Source organism: Sebastes umbrosus, chromosome 9 (assembly GCF_015220745.1).
Source record: "Sebastes umbrosus isolate fSebUmb1 chromosome 9, fSebUmb1.pri, whole genome shotgun sequence".
Lineage (NCBI taxonomy): Eukaryota > Metazoa > Chordata > Actinopteri > Perciformes > Sebastidae > Sebastes > Sebastes umbrosus.
This window is the reverse complement of record NC_051277.1, coordinates 2,443,070-2,461,368: the sequence shown is the minus strand read 5'-3', so window position 1 is coordinate 2,461,368 and position 18,299 is coordinate 2,443,070. Positions and strand designations below refer to the sequence as shown.

General features: G+C 40.2%; 1 protein-coding gene across 5 annotated transcripts; it reads right to left on the bottom strand.

Annotated features, from left to right (window-relative positions):
• Positions 1–1,440: 1,440 nt before the first annotated feature.
• On the bottom strand, positions 1,441–17,628 carry matr3l1.2 (matrin 3-like 1.2). Of its 5 annotated transcripts, none has more exons than XM_037779554.1 (22): positions 17,494–17,628; positions 13,759–14,739; positions 11,695–11,756; positions 11,572–11,610; positions 10,938–11,044; positions 10,771–10,847; positions 9,474–9,590; positions 9,264–9,389; positions 8,920–9,180; positions 8,344–8,468; positions 7,845–8,211; positions 6,784–6,984; positions 6,528–6,624; positions 6,387–6,403; positions 6,164–6,286; positions 5,661–5,789; positions 4,951–5,079; positions 4,651–4,781; positions 4,022–4,322; positions 3,434–3,572; positions 2,699–2,814; positions 1,441–2,299 (listed from the first exon to the last, which is right to left on the bottom strand). In XM_037779554.1, the coding sequence occupies exons 2-22, from the start codon at positions 14,545–14,547 to the stop codon at positions 2,237–2,239; spliced, it is 3,516 nt and encodes a 1,171-aa protein (XP_037635482.1). In that variant the 5' UTR covers positions 14,548–14,739; positions 17,494–17,628; the 3' UTR covers positions 1,441–2,236. The 5 variants fall into 5 exon arrangements, with proteins under 5 accessions (XP_037635482.1, XP_037635485.1, XP_037635486.1 ...); XM_037779557.1 differs by having other exon boundaries at positions 3,434–3,569; XM_037779558.1 differs by having other exon boundaries at positions 10,771–10,835.
• Between the last annotated feature and the right edge of the window lie 671 nt (positions 17,629–18,299).

The window sequence follows — 18,299 nt, the reverse complement described above, 5'->3', positions numbered from 1 at the left end:
CATTCAATACTATGATTTTTTTTCATGAAATTTTTGGACATACAATACTATGACTTTTTTTCATAAAACTTTTGGACATAATATACCATGACTTTTTTTCATGAAATTCTTCCACATACTATACTTTGACTTTTTTATATAACATTTTTGGACATAATATACTATGAATTTTTTATATAAAATTTTTGGACATAATATACTATGACTTTTTTATATAAAATTTTTGGACATAATATACTATGACTTTTTTATATAAAATTTTTCGACATACAATACTATGACTTTTTTCATAAAATTGTTGGACATAATATACTATGACTTTTTTTCAAAAAGACTTTCGACATACTGTACTATGACTTTTTTATATAAATTTTTTGGACATAATATACTAAGACTTTTTTTCACGAAATTTTTCGAGATACTATTCTATGACTTTTTTTCATAAAAAATATACAATGACTTTTTCAAAAAGACTTTCGACATACTGTACTATGACCTTTTTTCATGAAATTCTTCGACTTTGACTTTTTTTATGTAAAATTTTTGGACAAACTATACTATGACTTTTTTATATAAAATTTTTGGACATACTGTACTATGACTTTTTTTCATAAAATTGTTGGACATACTATACAATGACTTTTTTTCAAAAAGACTTTCGACATACTGTACTATGACCTTTTTTCATGAAATTCTTCGACTTTGACTTTTTTTATGTAAAATTTTTCGACAAACTATACTATGACTTTTTTATATAACATTTTTGGACAAATACTATGACTTTTTCATGAAATTTTTCGAGATACTATTCTATGACTTTTTTTCAAAAAGACTTTCGACATAATATACTTTGACTTTTTTTATATCAAATTTTTCAACAAACTATACTATGACTTTTTTATATCAAATTTTTGGACATAATATTCTATGACTTTTTCATGAAATTTTTCGACATACTTTACTATGACTTTTTCTAAAAGACTTGATATACTATTCTATGACTTTTTATCAAAAAATTTCATGAAAAAGTCCTAGTATAGTATGTCGAAAAATTCATGAAACAATCCAGTTATCCAGTTTCAAGCCACATTTTTACGACACTTTTTAGATGTTGATAATATTTTAACCAGATGAAGGATCTTAGTCGTCGGATGTCTGGATCTGAAGTTATCAGAGAAACCAGCTCAGTAAATGTTAGCGGCAGGTCGGCTCGCAGGATGTACTGCGTCCGCCAAACGGCGTCAGAGAAACACTGATTTTTAACGTTAAGCTGCTTTATTCAGTTTGTTCTGGAGAAGAGGAGAAAACCCTCCTGAACCAGGAACACTAAAGGAATCTTTCAACTCCCATGATCCCACGCTGCTTCACCACCTCACCATTGTTTAGACTGAGGACCCCTAGTGGCAGAACACGACACAGTGTTAAAAGAAACAAAACTGATATTTGAGGGAACTGCTTTATTTTATAAAACATCCAAATAATCCGACAACATAAAAACACGTTTTTCTCTACGAGGATGAAAACAGACTTAAAGGAATAGTTTGACATTTTAGGGAATTCACTTTGTGAGATTGAGAGTTTCACATGTGGCTAGTTTACGAACAGAAAGTGAAAACCAGTTAGTGTTGGAACTATATCTTGACGAATAACAGAGTATCCATTCGCCCAGATAACGTCGGAGACAATATCGTCACCGTGACAACAGAGTTCAGAAGTCATGCAGTCATCGTTGGACTTTAAAGGTGTAATGTGTTATAGTTGTCCGTCTGTGTGTTCACCGGCACGCTAACAGAGGCTGAACGCTCTAAGTTAACCGGGGTCGGCCGCTCTACTTTAGCCGTCTGCGTGTTTACCGGCACGCTAACCAGTGCCAGACGCTCTTAGCTAACCGGGGTCGGAGGCTCTATGTTAGCCGTCTAACGGGCAGCTCTACTTCCTGGTCCTCTCATGGTGGACTGAGGACAGACTGGACGCTACAGTGACTCTCTACTGCCTCTCAGAGGAACAAGTGGTATTACAGACAGGACGGGCGGGGGCTAGCTGGTTAGCATGCTAGCTTTTTAGCATGCTGCAACACGTCAACACCGGAAGCTCTCCACATCCTGCTGATGATGCTAATTCATTATTTAACGGATAAACTCAAAGTCTGACACATTACACCTTTAAGTCTGAACAACTGACTGAATAAAAAGTAGAATAAAAAGCCCCACTTCAACTCTTCTTCCTCAGAGGAAATCTACACGGTCGTCTTCTTCCCTTTCTTCTTCTCTGCTTTGGTCTGTTCCTTTTCCAGATGTTTCTGAAACAGCAGGAGGAAGAAACAGGAGGTAAGTGATGGTCAGCTGGTTCTGGTTTGACGTGTCCGTGTTTGGAGGTTATCTGTCTGACTACTGGAGCTGACTCAGTGTTTCAGAGACACTGTCCTCCACACAGACATAAGAAACATGTTGATGAGACATTCTGACTCATAATAACGTAAATAAATAAATATTAATAGTTAATATTCATTGATTTGTCTCCTATTATTGTTCTTTGTCTTGCTTTAAGTTTTAGAACTACAGTTCCCATAATGCTTTGGGGATTGCAAATCACATGGTTCCTTCAGATGTGTCGGTCTTAACCGTGTTCACCAGAAGAATCCATATGAACGCCCCCCTCTTGTCGTATTCACTGATATGTGGGCGGCGCCGTGTCTCACCTGCAGCTTGTCGTAGTGCGTCTGGCTGCTGCAGTGCGTCTTCTTGGCCGTCTCTTCGTTGGAGTAAAACAGGAAGCAGACGCGGCAGTAATAACCCATCTTCACGTGTTCAACACCTGGACAAACAAACGACATTATAAATAACATCATTTATTTCTGTTGAACATTCACCAAACTGACTCATAGAGTCGTCATCATACGAGCATCGATACCCTGCCTAAATATCTGGATACCGATACTGAAACGATACCACGGCAACACCATATAACATCAGGAAAAGTAATGAAATAATAGATGACACAACATGGAACTTTATATTATTTTCTATTAATTAAAAATGTTAAAATATATTTCTTAAAAAAACTGAAATAGTTTGCAGTAATATAATGTATAATGTAATCCCCTATACTGGAGTTTATGTGATTTATTTCATAGTTAATTTTATATTTGCATTTATTTTGATAATGCACACATTTACATATCATTTCTATTTTTCTATTTCTTCTATAATTTCCCCCGGGGATCAATAAAGTGTTTCTGATTCTGATGTCACTCATTAAACAGCGTTTGATAAGGCTTGTTTTTAGTGAAACAGCGCCCCCGCTGGCTCATCAGTACCAGTTCAGGCGGAGAGTGGTACTGCAGCAGGTTAGAGGACGAGAGGCTCCAGAACAAAAACCCAATAAAGTTTAAACGATAATAAACTCAGATTAAGTTCTGAATGCGTTTCCTCACCGATGGGGGTGTTGGGGTCGTGGGGGGGCAGCGGCAGAGACGCCACGCTGGGTTTGTTTTCAGCCGGCGGGGGGGCATCGGTCTGTCCGTTCTGATTGGTCGATGTCTCCGTCTCCTCCTCCACCTGCTGCACCTCCTGCTGCCCAGAGGAGCAGAACCAGGATCAGTGATTTATTCAGAAAACTCAGATCAGCTCAGTGACAACAGACACTGGGACTAAATAATAAAATGAATAGAATAAAATAAAATAAAATAAAATAAAATAAAATAAAATAAACAGAATAAAATGGAATAAATAGAATAAAATAAAGTAAAAAGAATAAGAAAATAAATAAAATAGAATAAATAAAATATTAAGAAAAAAATAGAATAAAATAAAATAAATAGAATAAAATAAAATAAACAGAATCAAATAAAATAAATAGAATAAAATAAAATAAACAAAATAAACAGAATAAAATAAAATAAATTAAATAGAATAAAATAAAATAAACAGAATAAAATAAATAAAATAAATAAAATAAAATAAATAAAATAAATAAAATAAATAAAATAAATAAAATAAATAAAATAAATAAATAAACTCACATCATGGCAGCTCTTCTGGTTCTCATCAGAAATTTGAGTAATCTTCTCTGCTGAGTTTTCTTCTCTCTTCTCGTCATCACAACTCTTCATCTCTTCCTCTTTGTTCTCCTCCAGCTGCTTCTCCTCCTCTTTCTCCTTCATCGTCTCCTCCTCATCCTCCTCCTCCTCCTCTTCCTCCTCTTCGTCCTCCTCTGGTTTCTTCTCCTCCTTGGATTTCTTGGCTGGAGGTTCTTCAGGATGTTTGGAGGATTTCGGCGACATGCTGCTGTTTTCTCTCTTGGTTCTGTCTGGACATCGATGTCTGTAGACGGCACAGTGAAGGCAGGATTTCATGATCATTATATTATCTCACATTCAAGACTTACTCCAGATAACACGTTGTCTAAAGATAGTTACATGTTTGATGTTTGGTTTGTCAGAGATAAATTATTCAAATTATTATTAATAATAATTATATTTATTAATAATGATAATAATAATAATGTTATAATTATAGTATGTGGTCGGAAGACTAAAAAAGCGCCTTTATAAAGTCCATTTACCATCCAAGTCCAACAGTTATAACTAATGAATTGAACCTTCAGCAACAAGACATTTAGAGGAGTTTCACCACAGAAGAAGAAACCCACCCGTGCTTGAGCTGTCTGTACTTCCTGCTGACGTAGATGGTCAAACGTTTCCCGTTGAACTTTGGTGGATTCTCTTTGCAATCTTCCGCCATTCTCTCTGCCTCCTCAGCGTTCTCCATCTCAATGAAACACTGAGGACCAACAACATCACACAGATTAGAACCAAACAATGCAGCGCTAACGCAGCGCCTTCTAGCGGCTGTGGAGTTTAGTCTCTTTGCTTCTAAACGGTTTGGATTAAACGTCAATGAAACACATCAGACAGAGTGTTCAGGACTCAGGTCAGTCCTGGTTCTGTACCTCTCTCTTGAGCCTGTTGAGGAAATACTTCTTGACTCTCCCGAATGGCTCGGCCAGTTTCAGGATGGCGTCGTCTCCGTATTTGCTGTTGGGGATCTGACCGATGTACACCACCCTGCTGGAGCCACACTGAACACACAACACAAACAACAATAAAAAGATTTACATTAGGGCTGTCAATCAATTAAAATATTTAATCACGATTAATCACACATGTTTTTATCTGTTCTAAATGAACCTTAAAAGGGAGATTTGTCAAGTATTTAATCCTCTTATTAACATGGGAGTGGACGAATATGCTGCTTTATGTAAATGTGTGTATATATTTATTATTGTAAATCAATGAACAACACAAAACAATGACAGATATTGTCCAGAAACCCTCACAGGTACTGCATTTAGCATAAAACAATATGCTCCAATCATAACATGGCAAACTGCAGCCCAACAGGCAACAACAGCTGTCAGTGTGTCAGTGTGATGACTTGACTAACTGCATGTAGATATGAAGGAATCATTCTAAGCTGACGGAAACTCAACCGTTCTTAGCCTCAGCTGATTATACACTAAAGAAAACATTGTTTTTAATATTATATTACATTTCTGATAATAGATCCACCTAAATCCTACACGCTGGACCTTTAAAACACAGAAACTGGAAAAACTTGATAAGACTATGTGGTGTTTCAGAGACTGTGTGAGACGCTCACCTGGATGGTCGGGTAGCTCATGGAGTGACTGACTCTCACCGGCCGGCCGCACACCGACGCCGTGATGTTACCGTTGTAAAAGCTGGCCATCGCTCGGGCTTCTTCTTCTGTGGCAAACTGAAGGTAGGCCTGATCAGGAGGACCAGAGAGAGAGAGAGAGAGAGAGAGAGAGAGAGAGAGAGAGAGAGAGAGAGAGAGAGAGAGAGAGAGAGAGAGAGAGAGAGAGAGAGAGACATGATTACAGCTTCAACTACAGGAAAATAAAGAAGATTCAACCAGACGAGATTCTCATTCTCTGAACACGTTAGCTAACGCTGGCTAGCAAGTATTGTTGGCTTGTTTTTTTTTTAACAAAATCTCTAAAAGGGTGTATAAAAATTCAGCTACAGCTCTGGTTATTATCACTACATTTTTCTATCTTCTGTTGGATTTCTAATCAAACTAGAACACAGAGCAGTTAGCATGATGCTAGTATGTTAGCATGACGTGGTCCTCAGGTGTACCTCAGGTCTCAGGTCCAGCACCAGGTGTTTGACCACTTTCCCAAAAGGTTTGGCGAGTCCCTGCAGCTCGGTCAGGAAGTTGTAACCTCGTCTGAAACCCACGATGTTGACCACCCTCATACCCTGAAGAAGAGGAGGAGGAAGAGGAGGAGGATGCAGAGGTTAAGGGAATGAGAAGAGCAGCATGAATGTGACGGATGTGACGGATGCTACAGATACGTACCCCTCTCCTCGAGTTGTCTGCAGGCAGGAAGAAAACACAAACACAGGAAGGAGGATCAGTGTTAGACGACACATTAAAAACATCATCCTGATTATCCACATGGTGCGTCTGTATATTTAAAACACTTTAATCATCAGGTACCGATGGCGTCGGACTCTCCCTCTGCGTCGTCCTCGTCCTCTGCCAGTTCGTCCAACGTCACAAAGTCCTCCATGTTCTCCAGGAAGTCACGATCAAACTGAAACATCAGAAACAAAGAAAGAAATTCATTCTGCTGATGAGGCTATGCAGTCAAAAGCTCCAGAACAGCTACTAAATGGACCAATGGACGATTTTATCAACTGCTGTTTCCACAATTAAGAACCAACTTTTGAAATAAATAAAGTAGATTTCTGACCACGTCTCCAGGCCCGTCTTCGTCCATCGTCTCTGACCGCTCCGCGTTCTCTTCTTCTTCTTTGTTCTCGTGTTCTTCAGCCCAGTCTTTGGTTTCTGTTGGTTCCGTCTGTCCCTCTGGCTCCGCCTCCTGGTTGACCTCATCTTCAGCCCCGCCCACATCTCCAGGAGTGTCATCAGTGACATCATCACCACCAGGAACCTGTATATATATACACAGTATATCTATGATAAATATGTCTCATTAAAGAACACTACAGGGCATAAACCCTCTAATATTAAAAAGCACTGATAAGAGCTGAATCACTCCCTCACTTATTGTATGAATGGAGCTGAACGCCGTCACGTTACTCCACAGAACTACCAACATTTAATTTAACATGTTGGGTTTTATTTTTAAACCGCAGATAAGATTATAAAACATGAACTCAATTGAATCTAATTATTTATTTTACTCTTTCTAATTAATATCACCTATGTGCAATTTTTATTATTATTATTATTATATATTTAACTTTATTTATTCTTTCTAATATCACCTACGCTATATGCAATTATTGTTATTATTATTTTTTACATTATGTATTCTTTCTAATCAATATCACCTATGTGCAATTATCACATTTGTAACTTTATTTATTCTTTTAATTAATATCACCTATGTGCAATTATTATTATTATTATATTTTTAACTTTATTTATTCTTTCTAATAATATCACCTATGTGCAATTATTATTTTTTTTATTTCTAATTAATATCACATATGTGCAATTACTATTATTATTATTATTATTATTATTATTATATTTTAAACTTTATTTATTCTTTCTAATAATATCACCTACAGTATATGCAGTTCTCATTATTATTTTCACTTTATTTATTTATTCTTTCTCATTAATATCACCTATGTGCAATTATTATTTTATTATATTTATTTATTTTTCTAATTATTATTATCACCTATATGCTTCTTCTTCTGTATTTAAACATGTGTAGTTACTTCCTGTCATATAAATAAAGTTCCAGTTTGATCCTCCATGTTTGTAGTGTTTTCTCACCTCCTCCTGTTGGACCTCCTCAGACTCCTCCACGTCTTCCTTCACAGACGCTGCTCCCTCCTCCTCCTCCTCCACCTCGGCATCTCCATCAGTTACCTGCTCCTCCACCTCCTCCTCCTCTTCCTCCTCTTCCCCCTCCATCACTCCTGACACCTCCTCCTCCTCTGCTGCAGGTTGCTCCTCAGGCTTCAGTTTGTTGTCCTCCTCCTCATTCTTCTTCTCGTCTCTGGTCCTGGAGCTGGACGAGGATTTGGATGAGGAGGTTCTAGGAGGGTTGGAGAAGGTCCTGGTTCCAGAGCCGAAGTTGGTGTTTGCTCCGCCGCTCCTCTGGCTTCGACTGTCTCCACCTCCTTGTCTCCGGTTCACACTGAAACACACAAATCAGACCTTCACCCAGGTGTTCATTATTAACCCCAAGTAGTAACCCAGTAGCACGAAGGCTAACCCAGTAGCACGAAGGAGGGTCTTGTACTTGGTACTAGTCCTGGTCTGGACTCACTTGAGGGTCTTGTACTTAGTGCAGATGTTGAGGCGGATCGGTCTTCCTCTGATGGTCAGCGGGTTCACGCTGTAATACTTCACCAGCATCTCTGCGTCGTCTGGAGTTCCCAGCTGGACGAACGCCTAGAGGACCAACATGGAGACAGATGATCAGATTAATCAATCATATCATATATTGATATATTTATATCACATCAACAGATGTTCAGATCAACATATATCATATATTTTCAATATATTGTTTCAAACTGTTGTTTTTATCATAAATATCAATACTTTCACAAAGAAAGTGAATAGGACGCGTCCCAAAAATGTGTGAAAATTATCCCCAAAAATATTAGTAAAATATATATAAATATATGAAAAGTATATGGAAAGTATTAGTAAAATATATAAAAATATATGTAAAATATGTGAAAAATATCCGAAAAGTATTAGTAAAATATGTGAAAACGAACCTAAATAACATGTATTAGTAAAGAGGACTTCCTACAAGCTAACGCATCAAAGAGCATTCAGAAATATGTGAGATGTGAGATTATTTTATAACTCAAAGGACCATCTAAAAGTTTACCTGGTCAGTCAGGAACAGGTGTTTCTCCACGACGCCGAAGCGTCCAGCGATGGTCAGCAGCTCCATCTTCTTCTCTTCCTCTCTGGGCAGGTTGGAGAAGAAAACCACCTGGCTGCCGTGACCTTTGACCTCCCGGACCGGTCTGTCCATCGACCTGTCCATGGATCTGTCCATGGATCTGTCCATGGTTCTGTCTATCGACCTGTCCATCGACCTGTCCATCGACCTGTCCATCGACCTGTCCGACGACCGCGAGTCTTTCTGAGGGTCAAACACAGAACAGCGTCTCAGTGACATTGAGGAGCAGCTGGAGCGTGTTAGAGCGTGAGGACGGAGGCTGTTACCTCGATGACTAGCAGCCTTTTGGACAGGTAGAAGTTGATGGGTTTGCCGTACAGTGCCGCCTGGTGCTGCTCGTAGTAGTTGACCATGTCCAGAGCCTCCTCATGACTGTTCATCTCTAGGAAGGCCTGATGGGAGACAGTGAGGTTGAGACCAGCACTCAACAGGACGTCTGATCTAAATCTAAAACGCCATGATGGAGGTTACATCACCTTGTTCTTGAGGACCAGGTGCTCTCTGAGGACGCCGAATGGCTCGGTGAAGGCAAACAGAGTCTTGTTGCTGAGAGGCTTCCTGTCGTACTTCACCACCACCACTCTGCTCCTCACCTTGAGGTAAAACACAACACGGTCACTACACTACCAATACATGATATCACACTAAAGTACTACACTACCAATACATGATATCACACTAAAGTACTACACTACCAATACATTATATCACACTAAAGTACTACACTACCAATACATGATATCACACTAAAGTACTGCACTACCAATACATGATATCACACTAAAGTACTACACTACCAATACATGATATCACACTAAAGTACTACACTACCAATACATGATATCACACTAAAGTACTACAGTACTAATACATGATATTACACTAAAGTACTACAGTACTAATATATGATATTACACTAAAGTACTACAGTACTAATATATGATATTACACTAAAGTACTACAGTACTAATATATGATATTTCACTATCAATAGAATATATTACACCACATAAACCACCGCGTTCAGTCAGTCTGTCCTCTCAAATAGTGTTTAAAGAGCATCCTAATGTCGCATTCACACCAAGTTGGACCGCCAGTATCATCTGTGTTCATTCGCTCTAGACGCTCCGGAGAGGAGGAGGAACTTGTCTCCATAGATACCAACAACTTTTTTTTCCTCCATCAACCATGGAAGAAATAACCACTGTTGCTGCTTTGTACATGTTGGTGAAGTTCCAGATGTGTCAGAAAACCAAACGCCGTCGTGTCTGGGTCCATAACGTCACCCGGCGGCGAGCCATATTCAAATACAGTGTCATTGCACTGACTGTATCTAGCAGACACACGTCTCTACTGCGGTATGAACCCAGAATAAACAGATTGTGCTGTGATTTAATATCAAGAAACAGATCAAAATGATGCTGAAATAACTACATCATGATGCTGATTAGTAAAAAGTCTGAATTCATGCTTTGTCAGGTCCGTTACCATGACGACAAGCAAACAAGTTTTAAAATGCTTGTTTTCTGAATCAACACTCAACATAAAGTCAACAACAACAACATTTCGCGTCGCATTCGCGTCATTTGCGTCGCCTGGCATGAATTTGCATCTATTTGCCTCTTTGCATTGACTTTGTATTTAACCGCACCACGTGAAAAGTTGGCTTTGCTTCTTGGTTAGAATGCGCCGTACCGTTCACCTCTGAGCTGTGCAGAAACACAATGAATCCATTAGATCAGTTTAACTGTTAACAGCAGAGAACAAACAGACCTTATTTTGTCCCAGCTGGTTCTTTCCTGACAGACCAGGACCTCCTCCTCCTCCTCCTCCTCCTCCTCCACTTCCTCCTGACACACAAAGACACTCAGCGTTAACATGGACACATCACTGCAACACAGTCTTTCAACAGAAATAATAATAATACTAATAATACTAACCTCTGTTTCCCCAGCTGGAGGACATCCCCCCGGCGGTCTGAGCTGAAGACATGGGGGCAGGTCCCAGCAGCCCTGCAGACATGTTGGGGGTGTCCAGCAGAGCCCCACTGGGACAAAGAAAAAAACATCTATTTCAAAATCGTAAAAAGAATCGCAATACATAAGTGAATCGATTTTTTCCCACTCTGAGAATAGTGGTTAGTAGCAGCTAGGGATGCTAATTTTGAAAAAAAATCTTAACCGATAACCGACCCTCGTTAACCGATAATTAACCATTAACCGACAAGATTAGTGCCTCGCATGCAGCGGTGCGCCAGCTGCAGTGTATGAGCACAACAGACAACTGAGTCTCCAGCTCAACGTCCGGGAGCGTTAACTTAGCAGGCACGGTGCAACGCCGCTCCTCTGAGCATTGTTAATATTTATTTTAACCGTTTTAACCGACAGCATTAATCGGTTAAATGCTTAATGTCGGTTAACGGTTAAACGGTTAATGATTGACATCCCTAGTAGAAGCTCTAAGCAGAGCTCTCATCAGGTTCAGGAGAGTAGAGTGGAAACAGAAACTATGGATTTAAGTTCCTATAAAGACCTACAGGGTGTGTTTAATGAACGCTGGGTTAGTGTCTCTTACCCTCTTCCTGAGGATAGACCAGGCTCCCAGTCTGGATACCTGGAAACAACACAGACCAGCGTTAAACCTCCAGTAACAGCAGCAGCTGCTGAGAGACGTTCACACTGTCAGTCAGTAACTCACATGTTGAGCAGCTGACGTCTGTTTTCATCATGGCGAAGTCCGTTAATGTGCTGGTTCCACTCCTACACATTCAAACACACAGTAAGTTAGTGAGGATCAACGGGCTACAGACGGGTTCTGACAGTTCTATTGTGGGTCTGGTTGGTTCATTAAGAATCCGTTACTGAATCGTTCATTAAAGCTACAGTTGGTAAGTTTCATAACAATAACTTCTTATCATATTTGTCTCTATATCCTGACAGTAGAACATCTGCCTCCTCCTGGAGCTCCTGATGACATCAACAACCAATCAGGGACTCTACAGCAGCTGTCAATCACAATCAGATTCACTGTTAAACTGTAAAATGAGAAGGTTTGCTTCTGTCTGGCGGACTGGGCGCTGACTGATCTCATTTTACAGCTAAACAGTAAAATATGTTTCTGGAACATGTGAGGAGAGAAACGGTGATTACAGTTAGAGCTGCACAATTAAACTGTGCTCTGCCCACGTAAAAGACGCCAGGGGTCTGCGGCGATGTCTGCAACCCACCCGACCCGTCTTGAAACACGGACCAAGGAGTCTAACCCACGCGCGAGTCAGAGGGTGCAAGCAAAACCCCGTGGCGCATTGAAAGTGAGGGCCGGCGCGCGCCGGCTGAGGTGGGTCCCGGCCCCGCAGGGTCGGCAAACCACCAGCCCGTCTCGCCGCACCGTCGGGGAGGTAGAGCGTGAGGGACAGCACCCGAAAGATGGTGACGAGAGGTTAACGTCACGCTGCCGTAAAGTGGTATCGGTGCCGTTGTATCGGAGCCGTTTTGCAAGTACGAGTACATGAGCACAGTATCGGACCCGATACCAGATACCGTTATCGGTGCATCCCTAAATTAAACCAATATTAATCACTACACAGCTCCGTCATGGTGCGTTCAAACTCTACCCGATTCTAACGCTATCATGATGTGTTCAAATGTAATCTTGTAAAATGTAGTTTTTGGTGAGAAACCTGAATAAATCCAGTTATTTGAAGACCTGTTTAACACTATAATATATATAATAATAATAATATATAATTAAAACTACTAATGCCCCAAAAAGAAAATAGAAATACAATAATTTATTTCTTAATCATTTGAATTGTGTGCTTTTATGCAAATAACCGCTATAGATGACGATAACAAAGTACAGTACTGTGAACAGTACCCTCCCTCCCCCCAAAAACAGAGCTCCTCCAGAAGCTACGGTGTAATTCAAACACTATAATTTACCGTGTATATAATGTTTATTATGTAAAATATATTGAACATTTAATGACATCAGTTCTAAAATGTTATTCCTTCATTTAGCGCAGAGATTTAAAAAGTGGCAGATACAAAAAAATACTTGTCTGTCAGAGTGACAGGAAGTGAAGAAAGTAAAGTTCAGACCCTGCTCATGTACTACTGTCAGGATATAGTGACATATCTATTAAAGTTACCAAATGCAGCTTTAATGATCTTTTCTTAGATCGTCTCTTCTTCTGCTGACGTAAACAAATACTGAACAAGGCCGCCCACCTTCACCTCTTATAATATTCATTTATCATCACATCGCTGTTATTATTGATCAGTTGAGAAGGACACGTGCTCGGCCTGCTGCCGGTGTTACACTGGATTCTGTGACCTGCAGCACAACAACGTGCACATCATAGAGGTGATATCAAAGAGCGTCTGTGTTCAGGTAACTAGCTAATGAATCCCATGAAGGTGAGTGATGTCACGGTGTAAACAGCTTCTGATTGGTCCAGGATGGATCTAACTGGGCTGCACTGATTCTCAGGTGTGTTCAGGTGCAGCATGTGTGTGTGAGGTCATTTAACTCCCAGGTGTCACATCCTCTGAAGGAATGTGTGATAAACAATGTGAACAGGTTGTGTACAGATGTAAAGACTGTCTGGTGGACTACTGCTGTCAGGAGTACAGGTGTGAGACATGAAGACCTGCTGTCAGGTGTCTCTGGAAACATGGCGTCTCTGACTGACATGGACAGAAGAGCTGAGACAGTTACCATTAGTCCAAGAGAAGAGGAAGGAGGCTGTCCGGTACTCACCATGGTGGAGTGAACGTCAAAGTCACAAAGAGAGCACACGTGGGGGAACATGGGGGGCGGGACTCCCAAGAAGTCTTGGACTTTTCCGTTTGACGGCGAGCCCATCCTCCGCTGCATAAAGACGGGGTCGGACGCCGGCGCCCCCATGCCAAGCCCACTGTAGGAATCACGGTGGGAAAGCTCAGAGTACGGCCTCTCTCTGCTCCCACCCCCGCCGCCGCCGCCGCCACTGCTGTAATTTAAGTTGAAGCCCCGGCTGGGAGCCACGTCCTGCAGAGAACTGAACCCAAAGTCTGCAGAGGGCTGGGCCCGGACTGAACCCGGACCCAGAGAAGGACCGCCCATCCTCCCCATGTGCCCGTCGTCCCAGCTGTCCCTTCCTCCTCGATACCCGGCGTCAGAGGACATGGAAGACGCCCCCCGCCGCTCTCCTGCGTCCCCCTTACGGCTCTTGAGCTGCATGAGGATGCGGGGCAGCGTCTCCACGCTGATGTCCTCTTCGGGGATTTCAGCCAGAGCGTCCAGGTCGGAGGGCGACAGCCCCAAACTGGCAAACAGCTTCATGGTGTTTCCAATATGGCTGCCGCCGCCACGCCGGGACATCTGGGAGCTGCCGTCCTGTCCGTCCATGCCACCGCCGCCCACCCCCACACCTGAGGACACACCCCCCATCTGCCGGCCGGATCGCTGCTCGTTCATGCTGAAGTTCAAGGTCTCTGCGGCGGCGAGGAGCCCCCGACCCACAGCGAAGTGTTTCTGACCGCCGTCTGACTGCGACTTCTGAGACATGACGCCACCAAGAGGAGCTGCTGAGTCAAGTGAGAGAGACGAGCAGGCCGCAAACAAGAGGCTGTCTTTTTGAGGACGGGGGGACGTTAATGTCAGTCTGTCTTTAAGGACGTGGGGACGTTAATGTCCGTTAATGTCTCTGCAAAGAGTGAAGGTGGTCAAAGTGAAGGGAAGTCCTCTCTCTTCTGTCTGCTGAAACACAACCAGGTAGAAAGGCTTCAGACGCTGCGTCCACTGACAGGAGACAGCACACGAAGGACAGGACTGGATTCACTAACAGAACCTGAGCAGATGGATGCTGGGATTACTGGGACATGAGAGGCAGTTAAAGAAGGAAAAGAGACAGAACAGGACTGGAAACTCAGCCCAGACCAGGAGAACATGATGGAAACATCCTCAGTGAAAAAGGAGAAACTCTGAGAACTGGTTGTAAAATATCAGAGAGAGATGAGATATTAATAAAACAAGCTTCTATTTCAATCACGTTCTGTTAAACATGTGAAGGAATAAAAAGAAAGAAAGTCCAATTACAATGAAAGAAGAGAGAATTGGACCAAAATACAGAAATGATGTTCAACAAGATACAACCAGTAGCTCCCAGTGACGGACGAAGTATTCAGGTCCTTTACTGCAGTAAAAGTACTAATACCACACTGTGAAAATACTCCACTACAAGTAAAAGTATGTCAGTATTATCATCTAAATGTAGTTACAGTAGCAAAAGTATGTCAATATTATCATATAAATTTAGTTAAAGTAGTAAAAGTATGTCAATATTATCATATAAATGTAGTTAAAGTAATAAAAGTATGTCAATATTATCATATAAATGTAGTTAAAGTAATTAAAGTATGTCAATATTATCATATAAATGTAGTTAAAGTAATAAAAGTATGTCAATATTATCATATAAATGTAGTTAAAGTAGTAAAAGTATGTCAGTACTAAATGTAGTTAAAGTATTCTCCAGCAGTAAAAGTACTGCTGTGTCAGTAATCAGTGTTGTTCTATTATTATTATTATTATTATTATTATTATTATTATATTATCTGATGTTTCTGTATTAATATTACTGCTACATTAATGTGTATGATATATTTTAACTCCTTTATATCCTGTTGGCTGGTTTAATCTGCACTGCAGCAATGCATCATGGTCTATAAGGTAACTGCGTGTCTGTAAAGTAACTAAAGCTGTCAGATGAATGTAGTGGAGTAAAGAGATGAATCGTTACCTCTCAGGCGTAACAAGTAGAGAGTAGCAGGACAGATATACACAAGTAGCGTACAAGTACCATGAATTTGTACATAAGTACTTCAGTAAATGTACTCAGTTACATTCCAGCCCTGGTGTTTCCACAGTGAGACTATTAGTGAACATCTGGATCAGTTTATGTGTGATTAAGCTTTGAATGAAGGGAAATGCAGGACCTTCGCTGTGCTAGCACAAAGCACTAAATGGTTTAGGGCCAAAATACATTTCTGATCTTCTGCTGTGTTCTGAACCATCCAGACCTCTCAGGTCATCTGGATCAGGTCTCCTTAGTGTCCCCAGAGTCACAACTAAACATGCAGAAGCAGCGTTCAGTTTTTATGCTCCAAATATCTGGAACAAGCTCCCAGAAACCTGCAGGACCGCTCCAACTCTGAGAATCAAAGCTTCAAACTTTCCTGTTTGCTGCTGCCTTTTATTAAACCAGATAATGATCTTATATACTGCACTAGAGCTTTTACTCTTGTGTGTTATATTCTATTCTAGCTTCTATCCTAGCTTTTATTTTTAGCTTGTTTTTATTTTCTAATATTTAATGTTATTATAACTGTTTAATGATGTCTTAATGTTCTTTTGCACTTTGTCTCAATGTTCTTGAATGTTTATGTAAAACACTTTGAATTGCCCTGTTGCCTTCAATATTTGCACAATCTGTTTATATCATGTTTATAGCTTATTTTGTATATTGTATATATATTTTTTGTATTCTTATTTTATTCTAACGTTTTTATCTATTCTTTTTGTTATTATACTGTTTACTTGCACCCACAAAACCTAAGCAAATTCCTACTGTATACCTCTTACACCTATAAACACGATTCTGATTCTGATCTGCCTTGTCTTGTTGCCTTGCCTTTCCTTGCTGCCTTGTTGCCTTGCCTTGCCGCCTTGACTTGTTGCCTTGTTGCTTTGCTTCCTTGCCTTGCCTTGCTGCCTTGCCTTGTTGCCTTGTTGCCTTGCTGCCTTGTCTTGCCTTGTTGCTTTGCTTCCTGGCCTTGCCTTGTTGCCTTGTCTTGTTGCCTTGCCTTGCTGCCTTGTTGCCTTGCCTTGTTGCCTTGCTTTGCTGCCTTGACTTGGTGCCTTGTCTTGCTGCTTTGCCTTGCTTCCTTGCCTTGCTTGTTGCTTTGCTTGTTGCTTTGCTTCCTTGCCTTGCCGCCTTGTTTCCTTGCCTTGCTTCCTCGCCTTGCTGCCTTGCTTGTTGCTTTGCTTCCTTGCCTTGCCGCCTTGTTTCCTTGCCTTGCTTCCTTGCCTTGCCTTGTTGCCTTGCCTTGCTGCCTTGTTTCCTTGCCTTACCTTGTTGCTTTGCTTCCTTGCCTTGTTGTCTTGTTGCCTTGCCTCGAGTTTGACCTTTAAAACTAGTGATGCAACTTTAGATCAGATGCACTCAGAACTGAATGTATTGCATTGATAACATGATGAATAAACCCATTAATAACCGAGTTAGAGCCGTTAATCTGGAGGCCGAGCTGCACAGCCTGACAGGCTAACTGTAGCATCCTCTGCTAATGTCATCAGCTAATGCTAACCGTGAGCTAACGTGGTTTATAACGTTACTACATATATATATACTTAACATATTGTACATAGAGCTGCGTGCTGTCTCTCTGCAGACTGTATGATAGTATAATATAGTATAATATCAGTGTTAGTGTGAGTGGATGTTTGAACTCTCACCTGATCTGTTGCTGTAGCTGCTAGCTAGCTGCTAGCTGAGCCTGCTAACACTAATTCACGCACAGGACGAAGTATCGCGATGTTTGCTTCTTCTTCGTGTATTTCAGTGGCAAATCAACGTTAACGGCGTTTGCGCCACCTATTGGACCGGAAGTGTAACATCACGACTCTATATAACATCACGACTCTGGATATTATAAACCTGTTTATTATATTTAAATAAAGTATATATAGTACAGAATATATATATATATATATATATATATATATATAGTACAGAATTATGGAGGACCACAACAGTCACGTAAATATTAATAAAGCATTTAATTGATTAATAACTAATTGTACAATAAAAATTAATTAATAAATGTGTTTACAAATGTATTTATTAATCTATGAATTAATTAAAAATATATACATATATGATGAACTTATTGACTGTTTTATGGTGTTTTTGTAAATCCCTTTTAATTTGAACTATTTATTGATGGTTTCATTTTTAAATTCCTTTCATAATTAAAATGTCAAATAATGAAATACTTTACATTTACATTTATACATTTATTCAATACATTTATAAATGTAAATGTAAAGTATTACTTCCGCTCTGGATATTATAAACCCAAAAGTTTCTCATCTGGGAAACTTCTCTCAAAAGGACATTGTTTATGTTTATGGTCTTGTCATGGACAATAACAAAGATGACTTTCTGGTGAATAACATTCTCATTCTTGGAAAATGTATATGAAAGTGAAACCTATAAGTTTAATGTGTTTCATTCTGAGTTTCTTTCTTACATAAAAGCC